This window comes from Notolepis coatsorum, assembly GCF_963971535.1.
Source record: "Notolepis coatsorum genome assembly, chromosome: 8".
Taxonomy (NCBI): Eukaryota; Metazoa; Chordata; class Actinopteri; order Aulopiformes; family Paralepididae; genus Notolepis; species Notolepis coatsorum.
Window position 1 is genome coordinate 33,311,076 of NC_140172.1, and position 22,769 is coordinate 33,333,844.

Below are 22,769 nucleotides of genomic sequence, written 5' to 3' on the forward strand. Positions count from 1 at the left end.
ATTGAGACAGTAGGAAGGCTGAGAGGGAGACAGAGTAGGAGAGACACAGGAGAGAAGGTTCTTTATTGAGACAGTAGGAAGGCTGAGAGGGAGACACAGGAGAGAAGGTTCTTGGTGGATCTGATTATCTGGATCTTGGTGGTTCCAGGTTAGCAGGGATACTTGTGGTTCCAGAGGCACTACATCATCTCTGGCCGTTAGCGTTACACCTCTCTTTTGTAATGCTCATTTGTGCTACAGTATGTTTCCTGATCTATTGGAGGGCATTCTGAGGCAGAGGGCTATTAACCTTTCTTAGAGGTCAGGTGTTCCTTTATCAATCCCCTTGGGGAAATTCAGGTTTCATAGCAGCATGGGGGAGGGGGGAGGGGGAGGGGAAGTACAGGCAGAAAATATAATAATATAAATAGTAATAATAACAAAATAGTATATAGTAATAATAATGGAATGGCAGAATTCAATCAATAATAATAATAGTATACATGGTATATGTAACATGCTGCACCAGAGTCCATGCAGTGTTTAGAATATTGAGAGTCAGACAGTCCTAACAGTTCTAAGTTATCCAGCTGTTAGTTCTCCAGCATAAAATGATGATAACACAATGATTCAATAACATTAACAGTGACATATTTTGAATATTTGGAAACCAAAAAAACAAAATTATTTGGACAGTGCTGCTATTTCCAGTATAGCACTGACACATAATACTGTAACCTATGTTGGCCTAAGGCTCCTGTAAGGTGATTGTATGTAGCTCTTAACACTTTCCGTGCCGGCCGTGTTTTCCTTTTTACCCCCTTGAATGCCGCCACCCACTTCAATGATATAGAACTCGCATTTGTGAACGCATAATCTATGTCTTAAATTATGGCTATGTGTCTAATCTGGCCGTCGCTTATCAATGACTTGTTTGCAGTCAACATTGTCGAAACGGATTGTTTTTTAATCTGTTAATTTCCGTTTGATACCATTTTGAAAATCGCTCGTTTTTTTTAAGTTTCAGGAAAATATAAAGATTCCGTGATAATCGCCCTTTACTGGAATATTCTGGAATACACAAAAAACTTCGTAATTTTTCGGCCTATTTATGAATAGTTTTCAAATAAACGCTAGATTATCGATAGTATATGTGTACTTATGCACGCTAGAGCAGGGGTTCCCAAACTTTTCAGGCCGGGACCCAGAAAATAAGGTGTCAGGGCCGAGGGCTAACTTGTTGCAAAATAATAATGATAATAATAATAGCCTCATTAACACTTTCCGTGCCACACACGAGAATACTCTGGTTTATTTATAGGTGGTTGAAAGCCACTCACGAGATTTCTCGGAATTATTATTATTTTTTTTTTTTAGCGATCTGAAATCATATTGCATCACCCGAGCCTACCCGAGTATAGCCGAGCGGTGCCGGCGATCATTGTGGAAAAAAGCGCCCCCTGTCGTCTCCCAGATGACATAAGGGATTTTGGAATGGACTCAATGAAAATGAATGGGGAAAAAAATCCGGTACTCCACATTTTCCAGTCCACTGATGCAGCCGGGGTTACCACAGTTCATTCTGGATCCTCTGAGCCCCGCGGATCATGGAGTTCTACTGTATCGCGTTGGATCCATACACTTCGAATGGTGATCAGGAATTGGAATATACCAGTTGGATACCATCTGATGTCAGGTAAGGACTCTATGTTATCAGTGTTAGGATAATCAGAGTAAGTTTGATGAAGTTATAAGCTGTTTTGTGAAATGTCCGCTTTCGGTTTCACTGTAAAAGTCAGAGAGGAAATCAACAGGGCGATTATCCGTGCGCGGCGCGAATGTGCTTGCGTGCACGTATAATATTGATCATCTAGCGTTTATTTGAAAACGATTCATAAAAAGGCAGACGAATATCAACGTTGTGGAATATTCCAGTAAAAGACGATTTTCATAGAATGCTCCAGAATGGGCTGTTTTTTATCTGAAAACGGGTGCTTTTCTAAATGCTCTGAAACGGAAACGACGCGATAAAAAAACAATCTGCCTTGACAGCACTGACTGGAAAATAGTCTTTGATAATGCGATGGGCAGATTAGACACATAGCCATAATTTAAAACATAGATTAGGCGATATTAACGTTAACATTGGCGCCGATGGTGGCATTCAGCGGGTAAAAAGGAAAACCCGTTGTGGCTTTGGGAACCACTGCGCTGGAGAAGCGAGCTGAAAAATCGAATCTCTCATTTCCTGATCAGCACACACACACACACACACACACATAGGGCAAACGCTGATATCTCTGTGAAAATAGCTCTGATTATCCTAAGACTGGTAAAATAGATTCCTTACCTCAGATCAGATGTTCTCCAAAAAGATTATTCCAATTCCTGATCGCCATTCCAAATATCGATCGTGTTTATTGATCCAACGCTACATACTGGAAATATGTATTCCACGCTGTTCTGATGGTCCACAATGAGTCCGATGGGCTCGGATTACTTGCCTGAGAAGTAAAATGTGGATTCCGGATTTTTCTTTTCTCATCCATTTTCATTGAGTCCATTCCAATGCGTGCATTACCATCCGGGAGACGATAGGGGGCGGTATTTTCCCAATGGAGCTCAGAGAGAGTTTGCAGCACTAACGTGATACTAGATTGATGAAATATGAATTCAAATCGCGAATAAAAAAACAAACGACATATCGCGTCGTTGGCAATGAACGGTCGGCATGAACAAACGACATATAGCGTCGTTGGCATTGAAAGTGTTAAGAGACGATGACGCCATAGAGGCCAAAAGAGGTTTACAGTCCAGCAGATTGAAAACGATGAACTTGTGTTAAACTTGGCACAACAAAAGGATGCATCAAATGTGTCATGTTTCAATGTCATACAAACAAATACACTACTTTATCAAAATGAAGGCTTTCAGACTGGTCATATTCTAAATATGTAAGATAGGACTGCACCATGTTTCATACTTTTATTGCAAAGTGCATGATTGATGCATGATTATCTGCTTCAGTAGTTAGCCTAGCCATTGTTCCCCTCAGGATCCCAAAAGGCGTTTCGCTGTTGCCTAATTACAGCCAGGATTACAGCTAATACACCAGCTAGCGCTGTAGAGAGGGGGTGGGGGGGCACTTGTATATGGCTCTGAGTTGTGCTCTTGTAAAAGAGTAGATATCTGGGAAACTGGGTCAATAAACCTTTTCAAGTACCCAGGGGTGATTATGCACTACATGATCTAAGGATTACAGTTACTACCACCACCATGCACCATGCAATCTGGTTTATTGAGGTTAAATGTAAGCTAAATAACCTGGTGTTGATCACACACGATGTGCAGCAGAGTTGAGTTTGACTTGAGTCTCGGGCCACGTCGCTCCACCACAGAACCTGAAGTATACATTAAGGTCTGCTTTTGCCAACAGGGAAGATGCAGACTCGATGCGGTATCCTTGAGGTTGGGTAAGAGAACTAAGGTGAAAAAAAGAGTAGACCTTGTTTTGGCTCTGATCTTCTACTAAAGTCTTGACTTTGTAATGACCTGACATGCTATTGACCTTTAACCTTTCATAGACACTGTTTTACTCTTGGGTGCTGTGTGATGATGTGAACTTCCGGGCAATGTCTTCTAAATCAGCCAACTAGTTAAGCTGAGGTCTAGTATGTAGTTTTCCCTCCACGCTCTGTGCGATAGGTCTTCTCTTCTTAATCTTCTTTTCATTGTTATCTCATCTGATGTAAAAGGTTTCCTCTGTGGTCTCTGTAATCATCTTCACGGTAATGCCGTGTTACTGTGTTTGTCAGATTTGCCGTTTGCTGTGTTCTGTATTTGCTTGGCTGGCTGTTAGACAATCAGAGAATGGCTTCCTTATGCTTTCACCTCGGAACACCTTTTCACCTACGGTGAGTTTCCCTAAGTATCTTTGGACCAAAACACATGGTTTGATGTTTTCTTTTGACTCCTTACTCATTACTTTGGACGTAACCTTGCATCTCCATGGAGCTCAAGAGAAATATTGGCAGGGTGCGACACAACCATTAGTTACACTTTTCATTTCAACATGATCTTTGACGACTGATCGTAAAAACGTGATGTTGTGAGGTGGCATTGTGTGAGAATGGCTCCTGTGGATGTATTTATTTAGATCTGTGTCTGCATTAATTTCCCCTGCTCACAACGTGAGCTTGACCATTTGGATATGTGGTCTGGCTTATCTGATCACGGGCTAAATCCAATTCGGGAGCGTTCACACCTGTCACTGAATATGTCCGGACGTGACTGGATGATTAGAGAAGCATTGAAACAAGTGTAACCATATCCATTGTGTCAAATAAGGGTATGGAGTCAAAATGTCAAATCATGTTGCAGTCCAAGTACTAATGGAGCTCATTGTAGATTGCACTGGACCTGCTATTTTCAAAGTGTCCTCTGCCATGGGGACTTCCTGTTGAATGCTATGTAGCTTACAGGCCTAGCTTCTGTGCTTTTATTCTGTCGTAGCCTGGTGCCTGAATGCTGCATGTAAACATTCAGCCGTTAACGTGTGATGCTGTATTGACATAATCATTTCTCTAGAATGATGTCATTCTGTTACAGGAAATCATCCTGTTATGGTAATAAGGTCATTCCCCATCATTCCTGGGGTTGACGTCTTCCTGCTACGGCAATGACATTAAAAACTCTCCTAACCCTTTCACTACCACACCACAGAAGGTTAACCTTTCACTACCGCACTACAGACGGTTAAGTGTGGTAGTGAAAGGGGTTAACCTTCTGCAGTGTGGTTGTGAAAGGGTTAACCCTTTGTCACGCGGCAGTGGACGGGTTAACCTTCTGTATTGTCGCAGTGAAAGGGGTAACCCTTTGGTGGCGTGGCAGTGAAAGGGTTAACCTTCTGTATTGTCGCAGTGAAAGGGGTAACCCTTTGGTAGTGTGGTAGTGAAAGGGCTAATCTCAGTGGCGGATCTTATATTATATTTCTCTAATCAGCAAACCACGGTTGAAGAGAAGAGCCGCGTGACGCAGCTGGAGGAGGAGCTAACTCTCCGGCGAGCGGATATCGAGGGCCTCCAGGCCCAACTCAGAGGCCCAGACTCCGACTCCCATCATCAAGCCAACGGTGACGACGCGAGCCTGGGGACAGGCGCCCCGCCGGAGACCCTTCTCCTCCGGGAGCAGCTGCTCTCCGCAGGCCGCGAGCACCACGAGGAGAACGGTCAGCTGACGGAGAAGCACGAGGCGTCGCTGGCGGCCAGCCGGCAGGAGACGGACAGACTACAGGCCGTACTGGACAAACAGCACCAGGAGATCAGTGACCTGAAGCAGAGAGTCCAGCAGGCCAACAAGGAGAACATGGAGATGATGGACAGCTGGAAGGTACCGCAGAATATTCAGTTGAACCCAAATGTTCTATTAAATGCAGAAGTATTGGATCTTGGAGAGCTTCAAAGGAGACTGCTCAGTGTTGTTCTGTGAATTGCTGAAGTATGTGTGCGTGTTTTAATATAAATTATGTTCTTCTATTTTTGTCAGTCCAAACTGGATTCCTTAGTCAACGACCACCACCGTTCTTTGGAGGAACTGAAGGCCTCTTTGACCGGTAACCATACGGCGCCCGAGGGACAAGAGCAGGACCCCCAGGAGCTTCGGACGGCCCTGGAGAGCTTGAAGATGGAGTACCAACTGGAGGTGGAGAATCTCAAGGCCAAACATGAGATTGAGGCGGCCATTTTGACCAAGGAACGTGAGGACCTCTCTGTGCATCTCCAGGAGGCCATGGACCAGCTGGCCGAGAGCAGCCAGACGTGGAGGACCCAGGTGGAGGCCAAAAGCAGTCAGCAGGTGCTGGAACTGAGGGAGGCGAGCGAGAAGCTGCAGAACGCAGAGCAGAGACTGGGGGAGTCGGAGAAGCTTCAGGTGGAGCAAGACAGAACCAAGGAGGAGCTGAGAGAGAGGCTGGAGCTATCGGAGAAGAAAATGGCGGACTACCAGGCTCTCCAGAATGCCGAGGCCCAGAGCAGAGCAGAGCTACACAACCTGGAGGAGAAGCTGAGGGTGACGGCCAACCAGCTTCAGGCCATACAGGCAGACCGATACACATCCCACGACGCAAATGTGAGTGAGTGGGTCAGTGGGTAAAGAGGGGAGATTTATCACAAAACAGAGAGAGAACAGACGGGAGAGTATTGCTGTCCGTCGGTTTTGTTTTTCAATTAGAACCAAATTAGAACGGTACACGGAATTAACAGCATTGCTAGCGTAACGTATCCCGATAGTGATTGGCTGCATGGACAGGGATGTCTCCCGTCAGTTCCCAAAAGTTTATCCTGCCTGAACTTTCTGTTCGGTCAAAACAGACACACATCTGGTGGAGACTGTTGTGTCAAAGGCTTCATCCAACATTATGTAGACCGACAGAGACAACAGACCAGTGTGGCCGTCTCCTCGTGTGTGTGATAGGGCTGTACTTGAATACACCAGACATCTAATGCCTAAAGCTGCAACAATCGTTGGGCCTCATTCATGAAGCAATATAAGTACAGATTTCGTTCTTAACTAGCATTTCCTCTTATTTTGTTCTTATCTGGGATTCAGCAATGTTTTGTTATTGTTGCTTTTCTCTCAGGCAAGACCAAATTCTAAGAGTGGTCGAGAGCACTCTTACCCAGATAAGAAACTCTTACCCAGATGAGAAACATTTAAAAAAGCCTACCATTCCTAATAATAATAATACATCAGATTTATATAGCGCTTTTCCTAATGCTCAAAGACACTTTACAAAACAAACAATACAATACAATACAGTTTTAGTAGATACAATAAAAAAATATATATAAAAAGGTGAGAGAGGAAGGAGTTCATGGGTTGAAAGCAAACCATTGGTCAATTGCCCCCAAATACGACTTTATAAACCCAGAACTTTTTAATAATAATTATTATTATTATAACTTATTGCGTGCGTTCTGCTTCTGAAATGGATTATATATTGCTGTTAGAACAGTTAGATGCTGGCTGCCCAGGCGTACGCATAGAGCGCATATTTACAACAGCTCCTCTCCTCTCCTCTCTTCTCTTCTCTGCTCCTACAAGTTCTGAGCGCAGTCTGGGTTTTAGCCACAGGGACCTTTCAGAGAGAGATGGCAGGTGACAGATCCAGTATTTCCCAACCTACTGCGCGATTGGTTCTTGACAAGCGCGCAGTCGTTCAGTATTGATAAAGCCTACTTTGCTGGAACGATTTATATCGCACTACAGTACGTATATGTATAAGTACAAGTATAAGTCTTTATTTGTCATCAGATGAACACACACACAAATACGATGAGCGACCCACAGAAACACACACACACATGCACTGAGTCGCGAGTTGTGAGACACATGTGTGTTTGTGTGTGTGTGTGTGTCATTTTGAGATCAGTCGCAAATCGCTTCCTGTTGAATGGATCAGACAGCGATCAGATGCCGAAACTCTGCTGTTTTACACACGCCTCATTCGCCTTATAAGGAGATGGCGGGCGTATCTGTATGCAAATTATTTTGAGCGCGAACGCGCATTTGAATTTAAGAATGAGTGGGATTCATCATGCAACAGACCTGGGTAAGAACAGATTTGGACGTTAAGAACGGCTTGATGAATGTGGCGTGGCTTTTCTTATTGTTCTCTTAACAGACAGGTAAGCAAGAATATAAGAAAAATAATAAGAGAGTATTGTTGAATGAGGCCAATTACTCCTAATTTTTCCTTGCATTCATCTTAATTCTCGCAATACTTTCTTCCTTTTTGTAGGTGATAGAGGATAACGAAATTTCAGATGAAAAGATGAAGCTTCACTTTGAAGGTATCAAAGTTTATTCAGTTCAATATTTGTTGAATATTTGCAATATTAGTTTTAAAGGTAATTAATTATGTGGCTGTGAATGTGTTACCATACCTAGACAAGTAAGTTGATGGGAATGTATTAGTTTATAGATTTATTTTAATGAACACTTGTTAAACAACATTATTATTGATTACATTCCTCAATCTCTTCAATCGTTCATCCTTTTTAGAATGTTTATTATTTTCTAATTATGGTTATTTAAGGGCTGTTTCCGAGCCTCAGTGCCAACTCTTAAAAGACAAGCGTGGTTCATATAATGAAAAATCACATCATTATGGGGACAGCGACTTCTTTGAATCGACTGCAACCATAATCCTCTTGTCGGTTCGTCCTTGTGTTAATGTTTAAAAGCAGCAGCCTTGCGCCCCACCGGTGGTCTGTTTGATTGTGTTTCCTTTAATTTCAGAAACAATGGAGAAGTTGATGAAACGGGAGAAGGAGGTCTCTACCCTGACTTCACAGGTCGACACCCTCAAGTCACAGATGACTGGTATTGGTGTTTTCCTTGATCAGATATTGGAGCTTCGCTCCCCCGTTTGTTTGTTCATTCGTTCGCACTGCTGTATACAGTTTAGGGGCTATAGTAACAAACACTCAGGCGGGTTGTTCCACAGTTTAGGGGCTATAGTAACAAACACTCAGGCGGGTTGTTCCTCAGTTTAGGGGCTATAGTAACAAAGACTCAGACGGGTTGTTCCACAGTTTAGGGGCTATAGTAACAAAGACCACTAGCTGTCAGCCTAGACATTGGAACAGTCAGCAAGGCCTTGTCTGATGATATCAGCCTGTTATCCGAGTCATATGGAATTAAAACCCCAGGAATGTAGGTTGGGGCCAGACCACTAACTGCTTTGAAAGTGATTAGTAACATCTTGAACTGAATTCTACATTTAATTTGAATTTAAAATGATGTACACATTCCACTGTCCATGGGATCCCATTCACTTTGACGTTCCATCATATGTCCTTTACCAAATCCAAAACCGTGTGCATTACATTTGTCATCTGTTTCGATACAGTGCTGTTTGTCTTTAAAAATACCTTCCTCGTTACTTTCATGCAATAACACTAATAACTAGGGCTGTCAGTTTATCGCGTTAATTAGATTAATGAATTACACAGCAAATTATCGCGTTATGAAAATTAACTCAAAATTAATTGCAAAAAAATATATATATATAATTTTTTTTAATCTCATTCATTCCATAAGATTGTAGAATACACATTTACAGATTTTTTTTTTAATATGGTCCAATTTCATGTTCTTGGTGTCTGATTCTAGGGACATCTATGAATCTCAGGGAATGTATTCCCAGTGTCAGAAATACTGTGGGCTAGATCCACAAAGAATGGATTGCACGGTGCAAGTTGCACCCTTACTTACAATTCATTATGAATTGAAAAAGCCGTACTGTATTGTACCCATTCTGCAATCTGTTAATAACATTTTCATTCAATCAATCAATCTGCGCGGTGATTGATTGAATGACATTTTTATTTTGAGTAAATTGTAATGAACCAAATGAGAATATCAATAATTTTTTTTTATCTTTGACTGTGAATAATACCATGCTCAAATTGACCAGACCTGAAAAATCTAAGCAAATTAATAGATGGAAGATGATTAAACAGAAGGTTTTGTAGATACAGTACTGAATTATGCCATCCGGACACATGCAATTTGAAATATGATTATAGAATATAGAATATCAGGCATAAAATGGTTATGCGATTAAAATGCGATTAATTAGATTAATTAATTACAAATCCTGTAATTAATTAGATAAATTTTTTTAATCGCCTGACAGCACTACTAATAACACAAGTGAGGTCTCTTTCTATATATGTTGCGATAAGTACAGTACCAAGCCAACAGGACTGCATGAGAAATATAGTTCTTGTTGAAATTTAAAGCATTACAGCTTTATCTTTACCTCTACAATGACATTGAGTGGCGGGCTGAGGACCTCTATGTCCTGTTTGATTGTTTCTCACACGCAATATATTTGGAACTACAGGCCTGTTTCCGACTGAATATTTGATGATTAGCATTAACAAAATTACCCTAAGGAGGGCACTATAGCAAAACTGATTAATAGGGATGGGTACCGAATTCGGTACTTTTGAGGTACCGAACCGAAACACGTCGGTACTACCGAGTATCGAATCAAGTGAGAAACCGAAAAAAAAATAGAAAATAAAATTAATTTTTTTTTTTTTTAATTTTTTTTTTTACTTTTCTTTTCTTTTTTTTTAACTTTTTTCTTTTCATGTCAACGTTCACACGCACAATATATGCTTACCTAGGATTTGACTTGATTCAACAACAAAGCAGTCGGAGCAATGCAAGCCGAAAACGGTCGAAATTGTAGTTATTTGAAGTTTGGATTTTTTTTTTACGACTGAGGTAGTAGGTAAATAAAATTTCTTGAGACTAAAGTACAGAAAAAAGGTACCGTTGGGTACCGGTATCGATTCACAGGTACCGGTACTGGTACTGGTATCTGGTACCGGTATCGGTTCAAATGTGAAAGGTACCCATCCCTACTGATTAAGCATATCTTCTACCTAATATGAGTTACTCGAATACAATTTGGGACACATATACAATTCAATAAAAAGGTTTCTATTAAAGATTTTACCTTTCATTTGCCATAAAGTTGTGGCCTTTTTGAGGAGGATATTTTGTTCAATAACCTTTCAATAGGCCCCGGTAAAGGGATCAGGGATCATCCGCCTGTCGAGATCTTGTTGTTCAGCACCATGACAGGTGTTGTGTTTTTGACATCCTATCGGTGTCCATTTTGAGATACTGTTCCACTAGCTTGTGTTACATGCATTACGTGGTTGTACGTCTCAGTCCTAAGTTCATCACTAAAGAGATGCCCACATGCAATTCTTAGTCCAAAGTTCATCACTAAAGAGATGGCCACATGCAATTATCAGTGCTAAATGTATCACTAAAGAGATGGCCACATGTGGTCTCTTTTTTCATCACTTTAAGTTGTTATACTGTACCACAATAGTATAGCAAATAGACAACAAAACCGGCGTCAAAGGATGGGATTCAAATGTGCGCAGGATTTTATTTGACCACCACAGATTATACAGACAAAACTGAACGCATAATTCCCATTATTCTGCCAGCGTTGGAGGGCAAAGTCCGCTCAGGAGAGAGGAAGGCAGAGGCGCTCTCTAGGGACAACATGCGTCTGGAGACAGACCTGGAGGCCATGACCAAGAAGTCCCACGATGCTTCAGGGCAGCTGCTTGTCATCAGTCAGGAGCTGCTGAAGAAAGAGCGGTAATTACATGTGGACAGAGTGTACCCAGGGCGGGGAGTTATGGCTGCCCTGGCATCCAAAACACTAACATGTGTGGGCGGGACAGTACAAAGCGGTTTGAAGGGTGGTCACGGGGCAGTCGATGAGAAGAGACTGAATTCATAATATACAACATTTGATGGTATTTTGGGTATTTTGGGTGTTATTCAGTTTGTTTTAAAACCGTGTTTTGGGAAGGTTGTGGGAAAATAAACTATTGTAAACCCTATTAATGGTGAATGCATTTATATAGCGCTTTTATCCAAAGTTTTACTGTTACATTGCTGCTACTATGCACAAAAAAATTTGTTTTACACAAGTTATTTGAATAGCTTTTTATTGTATTTATTTATTTATTTTCATTTTACTTAGATGGTTCTCTTCCAACACACTTTTCATGACAACAATCATTGATAAATCATAGAAAATGCCAACCCCCCCTAACAGTGGTATGTTTGTCTCGTGGCGACCGTGTCAGGAGTCTGAACGAGCTGCGGGTCTTGCTCCTGGAGTCGCCGCGTCACTCGCGGGACCTGGACAGAGACCTGGGGCGAGAGGTGCACCGAGCCGAGTGGAGGGTCAAGGAGCAGAAGCTGCAGGACGACATCAAGACCCTGCGAGAAAAGCTGCTCATAGTGGTGAGAGGAAGGGAACAGAGCTGTCGTCCGAGACCTAACCGAGTCCTCCTCACTTCAGGTTTAGTTAGGGATGGCCCCTTGATGGTGAACCATCTTGTTTTCAAGGGGGTCCAGCGTAAAACATACAATGAATACAACAGACAATACAACAATCACATACAACACACACATGTATGAACTCTCATATACCGCACCCAGACATCATTCCCATAAAACCAGCAACACCCATATAATATAATTAGAAATAAATAAAATAAAAAAATTGAATAATTAATTAGCCTGCCCTATACACATAATCAAATGCCTTACTATGTTGAAGGAGCAGGAAGACATTACCATTAGAAGCAGCAACATGTTGTTTTGAGGAAGGGGCGCTAATGAATTCTTGAAAATATTGTGACAGACTTGGGGGTGTATTGAGCTGTCACCAGATTGGAATGAATGAAATACACACGGCACAAGGTAGAAGCAAGTTTAACAGGCGTTTTATTGCTGTTTATGAGGGGAGGAAGAGGTTAGTATAAGTGTCAGCCAATCCTAATCGTCGTTGTCCGATAGCGGGGGTCGGTACACGGGGGACAGGTTCTCATATGGGCAGGGGCTGATCCCGGAGAAGAGACGTCGGGCAAGCAGGGGTCGATACCAAAGCGGGTTCTCACACAGTCGAAGGGTCGGGCACACAGCATCAACAGCATCAACAGCATCAACAGCGTCATACACAGTGGCGTAGCGGAGATTGCACTCGTCACCAATGCAAGAGGCTGCGGTCTCGACTCCCGGAGTCAGCATTGCCCTGCTGCTTGGGCCAGTCGTCATACTATCTCAATTGGCAGAGGTAGCGGGTGGAAAGTCGATAGGTGGGGATTGGACGTTGTGGACAGCGACTCCTACAGGTCGGTTGGGTGACGCCTGTACAGCAGAGTCAGGAAGTATCGGGGGCAGCGTGAGCCTCCCACGCGTTACTCCTCGCCACTGAGAGTCCGCGCTGTCTGGTGAAAAGATGCAACAGGCTGCCTCCTCGTGTACCGGAGGGGACACGTGATGCAAGGCTTCTATCCTCACTACAGCCGACCAGTGGGAGGCATAGTCTAGCAACGTTCAAGAGAGGGGAGGGAAGAATTGAAGGGGAGAATTGGCGACACGAAATTGGGATGGGAGAAAAATAGAAAAATAAGGAGAAAAAGTGGATAAAAAAAAACAGTCATACACAGCATTGGGTTACACACACAGCAATCTCCTCCTCTTCTCTATCTCTCCTCTTCCATTTACTTTTTCTCCTGTCTTTCTTTTCTATCGCGCTTAATCACGCTCTGATTGTGCTCACCTGTCCCGTGCGCGTCTGGCACAGGTGCGCTGCATCGGGCTGACGCGCTCTGCTCAGCCGGGAAATCTCGCCGGACTTCCTAATATGGGCATATGCCCCAGTACCTTGGCCGAGATATAACGGCCGTCTAGCACCACGCTAGCCGGTCTGCCACAATATGTATTGAGTTAATTGTTCTTATAACAATAGGCAGATTATTCCAGTCAATCATTCCTGAGAGAATATGTGGAGGTGTATGGTATTGTGTATTGTTTTAGGTAAGGGGGTAATTAAAATGGATGCATTTGATGCATTCGTACATCTCTCTGTTTACATAATCAAACAAGACAGAGGTAACAACACATGACGCTTTACAAGGAAACTAAGAGAAAGAAGGGTCATTATGTCACTTTATTACATGGCGTTTTAACATTCGCCAAAATGCTTGATTGTGATTGGTCAATAGCGCTCGGTTGTCCCTGACAGCGGTGAATTATTTCTCGATAACTGACCGCTGCCATGGGCAACGCGCAATAATGACCGCTGATACGGGTAACAGAGCGCTATTGACCAATCACAATCAAGCATTTTGATTGCAGTCACGAAAGCTAAGCATTACCATTATGCACAGCTGCACTCATCAGTGCAATCAAGTCCAAACCTGCCGGCTCCCGGCGATGACTGCGTCTGCATTTGATCTCGTCTTGTCGATGGTGTAAAATGAATTAGGTATATTGTTAGTAAGTTAGCCCTGTAATAAGCAGGATAATTGTCGCAAAATAATTGACCTTCAATGCGTTTAGAACACCTCGGCGCGGCGCCTCTGTGTTCTAAACTCTGTGTACCTTACGTGTAGCGCATGGACACTCTCGACATTTTAAACAGGTTATTATCTCCGATGTCAGAATCATCGTACATTTGTTGAATTGTTAACTAGCCAACCTTTGATATATTGGTTGATATATATTATTTCCTCAGAGAGCTTGTATATTTTGCTTCCCCATGCATCTCCCATAGGCAGCTCAATAGAACTGCCACCAAGCAGAGCATAGAGCGCTGGTGTTCTGACGTGATGACCCTTCCTTCTTTTATAGTTGCCTTGTAAAGGGTCACGTGAGCTACACAAGGTGCAGCGATGGCTTTTGTTGTTATCTCTGTCTTGTCCGATTATGTAAACGGATAGCTGTACGGTTCACGTGTCAATACGTACTGTAGCCCACTTATCTGTCATGTATTTATAAAGTTTGTCATGTCTTAGTTTAATTAAAGATGCACCGACTTAAATAAAATCCGGACCATGTAGACTCAACCATGTACAAATACATGGAATAAGCACGTCAACCGACTCAACCCCTGAATCACACGCTTATTACACCTAATGGACCTCACCCATCTCAAACCCTGCCCTCCTTTCCCGATCCTTCGATCCCAACTGCTGCTTCCCTCCGACAAACAACGTGATTGGAGGATCAAGAAAAGAGGGCAGGGTTTGAGATTGGTCAGCTGTACGTGGTCGAGCCTACACTGTCCTCGTTTCAATAGATCATAAATCTTAGTGCATCTTGAAGATATTGAAATCTACCCGTCCCTTGTGAATGATAATACATACTAGATGTAACGCAGTATGTGGTCAGCATAATTATATATGAATGATTCATTCATATTATGCATTTTTGTATTTTCTTTTTTAAATGTTTTCTCAGAATTCTATCTAGGAAACACTCCACCATTGTCAATGACCAGTGATCGTCATTACTTCATCATTAGAATGCTCTATTTCACGTGTAAGATAGTACACCTAACGGGGGCTAAACGTCAGATGATGGTGTGTGTGTGTGTGTGTGTGTGTGTGTGTGTGTGTGTGTGTGTGTGTGTGTGTGTGTGTGTGTGTGTGTGTGTGTGTGTGTGTGTGTGTGTGTGTGTGTGTGTGTGTGTGTGTGTGTGTGTGTGTGTGTGTGTGTGTGTGTGTGTGTGTGTGTGTGTGTGTGTGTGTGTGTGTGTGTGTGTGTGTGTGTGTGTGTGTGTGTGTGTGTGTGTGTGTGTGTGTGTGTGTGTGTGTGTGTGTGTGTGTGTCAGGGTCAACAGCGCTCCTCCCCAGACCACCGGCGGTTCTCCATGTTGGAACCCTCCACGCTGGACTCGGAGGTGATCCGGCTGCGGCAGCGGCTGCTCAGCACGGAGGACACGCTGAGGAACGCCTTGGACCACAACCAGGAGGTGGACCAGCTGGTGCTTGCCATGCGCAAGCGGCCAGACAAGAGCCCGGTAAAAACCACAGGGGAATTACACATAAAACCACCATGGTCATAATGTTTTAGGAGTTGTTCCACTGTTATTGTTGCTATTCACTGTCTATGGAGCAGTGTCCTGGATTGATATAAAAAGAAAAGAAAAAAACATCATGTGATATTTGATGTAATATGTGATATTTGAATTCTATTTTAGGGTGGAGGGACTTTAGTAGAATTTGTCACATTTCAGCAGTCTTACCTCTATCTAAAATCATCTACAAGTAAGCTAGCGACCACTGCCATTTCTGTCGTCCACTGTCAACACCACCGTTCCTCCCAGGTGTCAGGCTTCCATTCATTTTGGGGACCTAGTCTAGATTATGATGCTTCTGAAGTAGAATTATTACTGCTGTGCAGATTTCAATAAAAACAGACAATTCTGAGTCAAAGGTACGTGTTTGTTTTAGCATTTGATGTGTCTTCACAGATGTATTTCCTTTAAAAAATAAAAGCAGATCCAGTCAATGTATTATAGGTTTGAGTGTGCTGTGTATCTTCATGGGATTTATGGGGAGTGGTTACCATGGTTACATGCTGCCTTGCTGGAAGAAATATTTGAAATATTTTGTGAAAAGTTGACAGTTGGTCAAACTACACCTCAAGTAAGAAATAGTTCATTTACTGACAATTAGACAATGGCAACATTGGCCAGAAAAGCACATTTGACTCAGAAAAATACATTACACAGAATATTATTGCAGTATAGTTTGTTTATACTCAAAATGAATGGAAATGAATGAGGAGATTGACACCTGGGAGGAATGGTGGTGTTGACAGAGGATTGATTGATTGATTGATTGATTGATTGATTGATTGATTGATTGATTGATTGATTGATTGATTGATTGATTGATTGAAAATTGTATTAACAGATTGCAGAATGGGTACAGTACAGGACGACAGCAGTGGTTGCTAGCTTACTTATAGATGACTTTAGATAGAGGTAAGACAGCAAGTACTCTACTAAAGTGAAATATCTCTTTAAAGGCCCAAATGTTGGGATAATCCGTAAGATCCTCATTTTCAGTTTCTGCTACATCTATTATGACATGCGGGTCATTACTGTTGTATTTTTCCACTGCAATTACTTGCTTTCCATTTTGAAAAATCCATTTATAAATCTTTAATTTATTCCAAACAAACCACCGTGCACTGGATCATTTTCCCGGGGATTTTCCTACCAGCCAGACACCAGTGTTTTAAAACAGCAAATGTAGAAAATGTAAAAGCGTTCATGAACTGGGTATTGGTGGAATCACTATTATGTTATTTCAGTTGGCAATGGAGAGTATCAAAAAGGACATTTATTTATATGAAAATGTTGCAAGAGAGAAGGTAATGTAAAACTCGAGCTGTAGCTGTCACGTTTTCAGAATGACAAAAATCCATTAAATTCAACAAAGACAGCACTATAGCGGCACGGTGGTGTAGTGGTTAACACTGTCGCCTCACAGCAAGAAGGTCCAGGGTTCGATTCCCGCTTGGGGACCAGGTTTCCATGATGCCAGGTACCCAGGTGGGGTATCTCCCAGGCCTTTCTGTGTGGAGTTTGCATGTTCTCCCCGTGCTCGCAAGGGTTTCCCCCCCGATAAGATAAACCCAATGGAAAAACATGCACAACAACAGATCGCTAACGCTGTGGCGTCCTTGACGAAGACGGACAGGAGCACATGGATTGGTCCCCTGGCGCGGCTCACGTTGACGCCTGTCTGCTCCCGGCTGCCCTTGGGGGGAAGGACGACGGGATGGGTTAATCGCAGAGACGAATCGCATCAGCGATCCTACAGACAATGCATGCGTGTGTGTTCCGGTGTGTGTGTGTGTGTTGTGGATAATAGCCAATGCCAATTAAAGACCTCTGAGCAGGTCCTGCATTATAAAAAATCCTGCATTATTATACTGGGGCAACAGAGGGCGCCATACTGCCACCACAGATGGTGCCTCTAATAAACACTGTTGAACAAAAGTGATTGACTTGTGTGCAACGGCTAAGATACAGTCACTGCGTTGACTTTTGGTGATGATGTTCTTTCTTTGCGTTGATATTCTTGACAGGCGCACGGCCCAAATTCAGCCAATGGAATTCATCAGCAGGATGAGTCGGCCTTTACTCAAGATGTAAGTATTAGTTTCAGTGTTTCCCCATACGTATTTGTGGGCCCACCACAAATAGAATCCCCCCAAACTGATACAATCACACATTAATAACGTCTCGTCTTGCATGTACACAGTCCTTCCCACTGCTCTGTGTGTGTGTAAATGTCCAGCACAGCTTGCCGGTGTTGTGCCGAATTCGGACTCCCTGCCAGAATCCGACCCCCCCTCGGATGAACGTGCATACTCTATCAGCCTACCCAGCATGTACGTACTTTGTTAGAACTCAACTCGTTATTAATTGCTGTCATAAAACGATAAAGCGGACAGAAATACGGGAGCGTTTTTATTATATTTAACATTGTAAAACGAAGTAAGTGGAGTTTCGAAGCTGTAAGCAGAATACAAGTCATAGGAACACCCACGATATAGTGTTCTTCCCCCTTCCTACTGTATAAGAAAGAATAAAAAATGCATTGCAAGGAGAACAGAGGTTATTTGTTGAGTTTATGTGTATACAAATCCCTTGCAATAAATGTGTCTTAGATTAATGAAAAGCATACACACAGCACCTAATGCTGCTCTGGATACAGGTAGCATATATCGTGTGGGTGTTCCTTCGTTTTACAATGTCAAAGCCTTTTAAATATAATCAAAACGTTCCCGTATTTCTGTCCGCTTTATCGTTTTATGACAGAAATCTGTATGCGCCAATAATGAGTTGAGTTCTAACAAAGTACGTATATGCTGGGTAGGCTGATAGAGTATGCGCGTTCATCCAAGGGGTGGGTCGGATTCTGGCAGGGAGTCCGAATTCGGCACAACACCTGTCACCGCAAATAACCTTAGAGCCTGTATGAATTTGAACAATTCTGTTTTTATAGCACGGTGAAAAGGGGGATTATTTACTCCAATGTCACTTAGCTTTGAGAAATAATTGAGTTTCTGTCACCTTCCAGGAGCAACACTGATATGAGAAGAAGAAGATGAAGACAAAACGAAGAAGAGAAAGGCTTGAATTGGAACTCACAGTGGTACCTGTTGAAAGAGAAAGCCAGTATGACATTGATCTGAATGCTGCGCTGGAACCACTGGAGAGCAGTTTACACTCAATACCAAAACAACAATTCTCTATCTCAAGTCAATTTATGTGTTGCAAAAGAAAGAAATCACCTATTAGCCAATCATAAAGACAGCTCAAACTAATGTAAAATATGGACTCAGAATGGACTTGAAAGCGAAGAGATACTCATACCTGCCAACGCCTCCATATTTAGATTTGAAGCAGTCCATAAACCGGCACTGTCACTAACTCAACATCAGTCCTTCTCTCATGGTGAGCCGCTCTAGTGGCGTCTCACGGGCACAGCGTTCAGAAAATATGCCCTGATGTTTCCCATATATGACACTGTGTCGGAGAATATGCCCTGATGTTTCCCATATATGACACTGTGTCGGAGAATATGCCCTGATGTTTCCCATATATGACACTGTGTCGGAGAATATGCCCTGATGTTTCCCATATATGACACTGTGTCCCTGTTCATAGTTCACTTTTTTAACCCTCTTGGCATTTCTAACATTAATGTATTTCAGAGCAACTCTCAGTTAATAAGAATGTATTTTGCACCATGTGTTTGACCTGGTCACGGTCAAATTGCAAATTGCATTGTGAGTGCCTAAGTGCAAATTAAACGTGAGTAGCATATGGGCTAACGACATATGTAGGAGAGTTGAGCCATGGGACTACCGGAAAATGAGACCGTTCCCCATCTCATTTAGCTGTCAGCTGTATGCATATCTGATCATTTTATTGAGATGGATATTTGTCTGTTCATTTTGTAAGATGCAGACCTCATATTATATGAATCAGAGAACCACCTTGAGAACACAATTGGAATTAAGAATATAGTATGCATAGAAATGACCACTCTACAAACATAAATAGCCACAAAACAAACAAACGCAGCAATCCTACAAGTAGTCCTAAAGGCTACAAGAAAGAGTAGGCTTATACTGCAGGTGGCCATGTGATTATTGTGTTTGTGTTTTCTTTCTTGATGCGGGGTGCGGGCTGCTGGAAATCTCTCATTTCCAGAGCTCAATATTGGCAGGCATGGATACCATCTATGCAACTTTTGAGGACATATGGAAACTTTTGATGCTTTATGATAGTTTGATAAAGATCTTAAATCTGCAATTTTCCAGGTAACTCATTGACGGGTTCCTGATTTTGATCCGGAGGGCGAAATGTGGACAAGCCACTTGAAGAACTGAAGCAGTCGTGTTTGATTTACCCTTTTTTATTTTATTATTATTATTATTATTATTATTATTATTATTATTATTATTATTATTATTATTATTATTATTATTATTATTATTATTATTATTTATTGCTTTCACTTCACCACTCTGCTTTGTAATAATCCTCTTTAGAGCTGTTTTTGGCCAATGACATTCAGAAGAACTCTTAAGCTAAACCACATCATTAAGATTCCTGGTTAGATTAAGGATGGATACGAGTAAATACTGTGTTACCTGCTGATTTCAGTCAAGGCTGATATATCATGATTATACTGTACCTGAATTATTCAAGACTTGTGTATTCTCTTGAGGAGTTATTATCCAGCTCAATGACTCCAACTCTGCCACCATTAGTTATCAGTAACAATTGACTTATTTAATTTTTATTTTTATTTGGACTGTTTTGGTACATAAGATGTCGTACATATACACTAGTATTAACACGATATACGATGAGATAGAAATGTCTTTATTTTATTATTATTATTATTAGGACTATGTAAAGGGGCACGTCACCAAAAACAATGCTGATTTATTTTGCACACAATCTCTCTCACATCCAATAACTCTAAACAGTTTTGCACACATCCATTTAGTTTGACATTTATTACAAGTAAATTTGTTTGAATATGGCCACCGGTGATGTCATCGGGGATGTTGAATCTTATGTTAATTACAGCTCAATGAAATGATAAGGTAGCAGTCCATATAAGATAAGGTATTGCTATCATCATTTCATAGTGCTGTAATTAACACAAGGATTCAATGTCTCCGGTGACATCACTGGTGGCCATATTCAAACTAATTTACTCTCAATAACTGTCTCAATAACTAAATTAATGTGTGCAAAACTGTTTTTGAGCGTTTTTAGTGTGTGAGATTATGTGCAAAAAAGGTGCCCCTTCAAGGGCTGCTGTAGAAGCCAAACCCAAACAATATGTTCCACTCTTACTTACTACCCTTAATTTCAACATCTGGAGTACATTTGCAAAAACCCTTATCAAAACACTCTGAATTTATACTTTTAAGTCTTCCAATTTTTTTTATCCATTTAATAACTCAACTAGGCGATTATAAATGTAGTCTGTTACTCTGCTGGAGATGTGCTGATATTGGGATACATTGCATAGATAGGAGTGGCGTGGAATATTGTAATTTGTACTGACGTTACAGCGGTTACGAGTGTAGGGCAGGCCCTGGCCAGCGACGACCAAGCTACTTTTGCCACTGGGCTCTGTACATGGCCTTTTCAGATGGAGAATTCATACCCTGTTGCTGTAATGATTTCTGAGATCGAGTCATTAAATATTAACAACGTGGGCAAGGACTTGTGGTGTCTTATTTCACACACTGCTTTACAAACACACTACTGGTGAGCCTTCTGGAGGGGTCACAGGCAGGTCACGGGCCTATTCAACCAAACATCTGTGATGGGAGGTGCCTGATACCCTCCCCCCGCCCAATGATATACCCATGCTCTGCACTGCCCTACCCCCATTTCTATCCAAACTAGGTTCCTATGTATGTAATAATCACCCTAGCAGTCTATGGCACAAAACATAATGACATCATATCCCGCATGCCGGTAAATGCCTATAATGTTTTCGTATGTTTGACCTTGAGGCACTTGTTCAGTCATTTAGCAGAGTTATCCTAGGCTGGTTAAGCATGGTGGAGGATATACTCTCACGAAAGTCATGAATAGGCACAGTCTATGGGTCTGCGATAGCAGAGGGGTGGAAAAAGACTCAAAGACAGATATCACAGTTCCAGACTTCGGATTAGACACAAAGGGAAACCAGTTTCTGCTTTGCACTATATAGTATATTAGTATATTGCATAGTATATTGTATGGTAACTCAGTTACTTCTATTCTGCATCGAACATTGTACATATGTATATACTGAACACTGTGTCTACGTACGTGACTTCTATTTTTTACTTCTATTTTTACATGCTATACTATTTTATTTCATACTTATCTTTTGTCTAGCACAGTCTCTGGAGCGTAACAGAAAGAAGCATTTTGTATAAAAGTATTCTGTACTTCTGTATGACAACTATTAAAGAAACTTGAAAACAGTAGTAGTAGTAGTAGTAGTAGTAGTAGTAGTAGTAGTAGTAGTAGTAGTAGTAGTAGTAGTAGTAGTGGTGGTAGTAGTGATAAAAATTTATGTAATCTCAAATTCACTTGTCAGGTGAAGACCAGGGAGGTACAGTACATGCCCCATGCACTCAAACACAGGGCTTGGAGGGCAAAAAAAAGTAAAAAGGTCAGTAAGCAGAATCCATGTGTGAAAAAATGATGTTGACTTGAAAATGATGGTAATTATTAATTACGGTACAGGTGTGAATAAAACAGAAAACCAGAGTGGGTTACACACGAAAGTGGTGGAAAACAGCAGGTTAAAACAATAATGGTCAAAAGGGCTATCTCTCACAGGCCTACAGAGTCTAAGCCCAAAGTGAATCATGAACAATGTCTCTCCATGACAAACAGATGTGGATACGGAGCGCCTTCGGCCCCCTGATCGTTCCTTCACAGTGAGTCAGGAAGCATGTTCCCTCACTTTGTGCCAACTGCCCGTTGTATATCTACACCCTGAATGCATTTGAAAGTACAACCCGTTTAGGATGGAATGTTTTAAAAGGAGAACTCGGGGGCAGCAGTGGCGTGACTCCTGTTAGTCCCACCAGCCTCATGCTGACATTATGACCAGCAGCGCTTTCAAGACAATACAACACTAATATGACTCATGTACCTGATGACTGCTCAGTGGTACACTAGTTGAAGAAACATGGCTTGGTTTCAAAACCAAATTCTCAACAGTACTGAACGACATGGCCCCCCTAAGAACCACCAGGGTAAAAAATCGCACTGAGCCGTGGATGCACTCAGAAATACTGACCACTATGAAAACCAGAGACAAAAAAATGCTCTG

The 22,769-nt window shown here is 41.9% G+C and overlaps 1 protein-coding gene across 1 annotated transcript in view; it reads left to right on the plus strand.

The window, feature by feature from the left end:
• The window catches only part of clip2 (CAP-GLY domain containing linker protein 2), a 74,484-nt gene extending 53,333 nt beyond the window's left edge, over positions 1–21,151 (plus strand). Inside the window, exons 9-18 of the mRNA XM_084320922.1 lie at positions 3,416–3,466; positions 4,981–5,367; positions 5,524–6,105; positions 7,778–7,829; positions 8,278–8,361; positions 11,019–11,175; positions 11,673–11,832; positions 15,212–15,400; positions 17,482–17,544; positions 18,480–21,151. Coding sequence (XP_084177048.1) covers positions 3,416–3,466; positions 4,981–5,367; positions 5,524–6,105; positions 7,778–7,829; positions 8,278–8,361; positions 11,019–11,175; positions 11,673–11,832; positions 15,212–15,400; positions 17,482–17,544; positions 18,480–18,491 — 1,737 coding nt within the window. The 3' untranslated portion in view covers positions 18,492–21,151. The remainder of the gene's footprint in view (positions 1–3,415; positions 3,467–4,980; positions 5,368–5,523; positions 6,106–7,777; positions 7,830–8,277; positions 8,362–11,018; positions 11,176–11,672; positions 11,833–15,211; positions 15,401–17,481; positions 17,545–18,479) is intronic.
• The last annotated feature ends 1,618 nt before the right edge of the window (positions 21,152–22,769 follow it).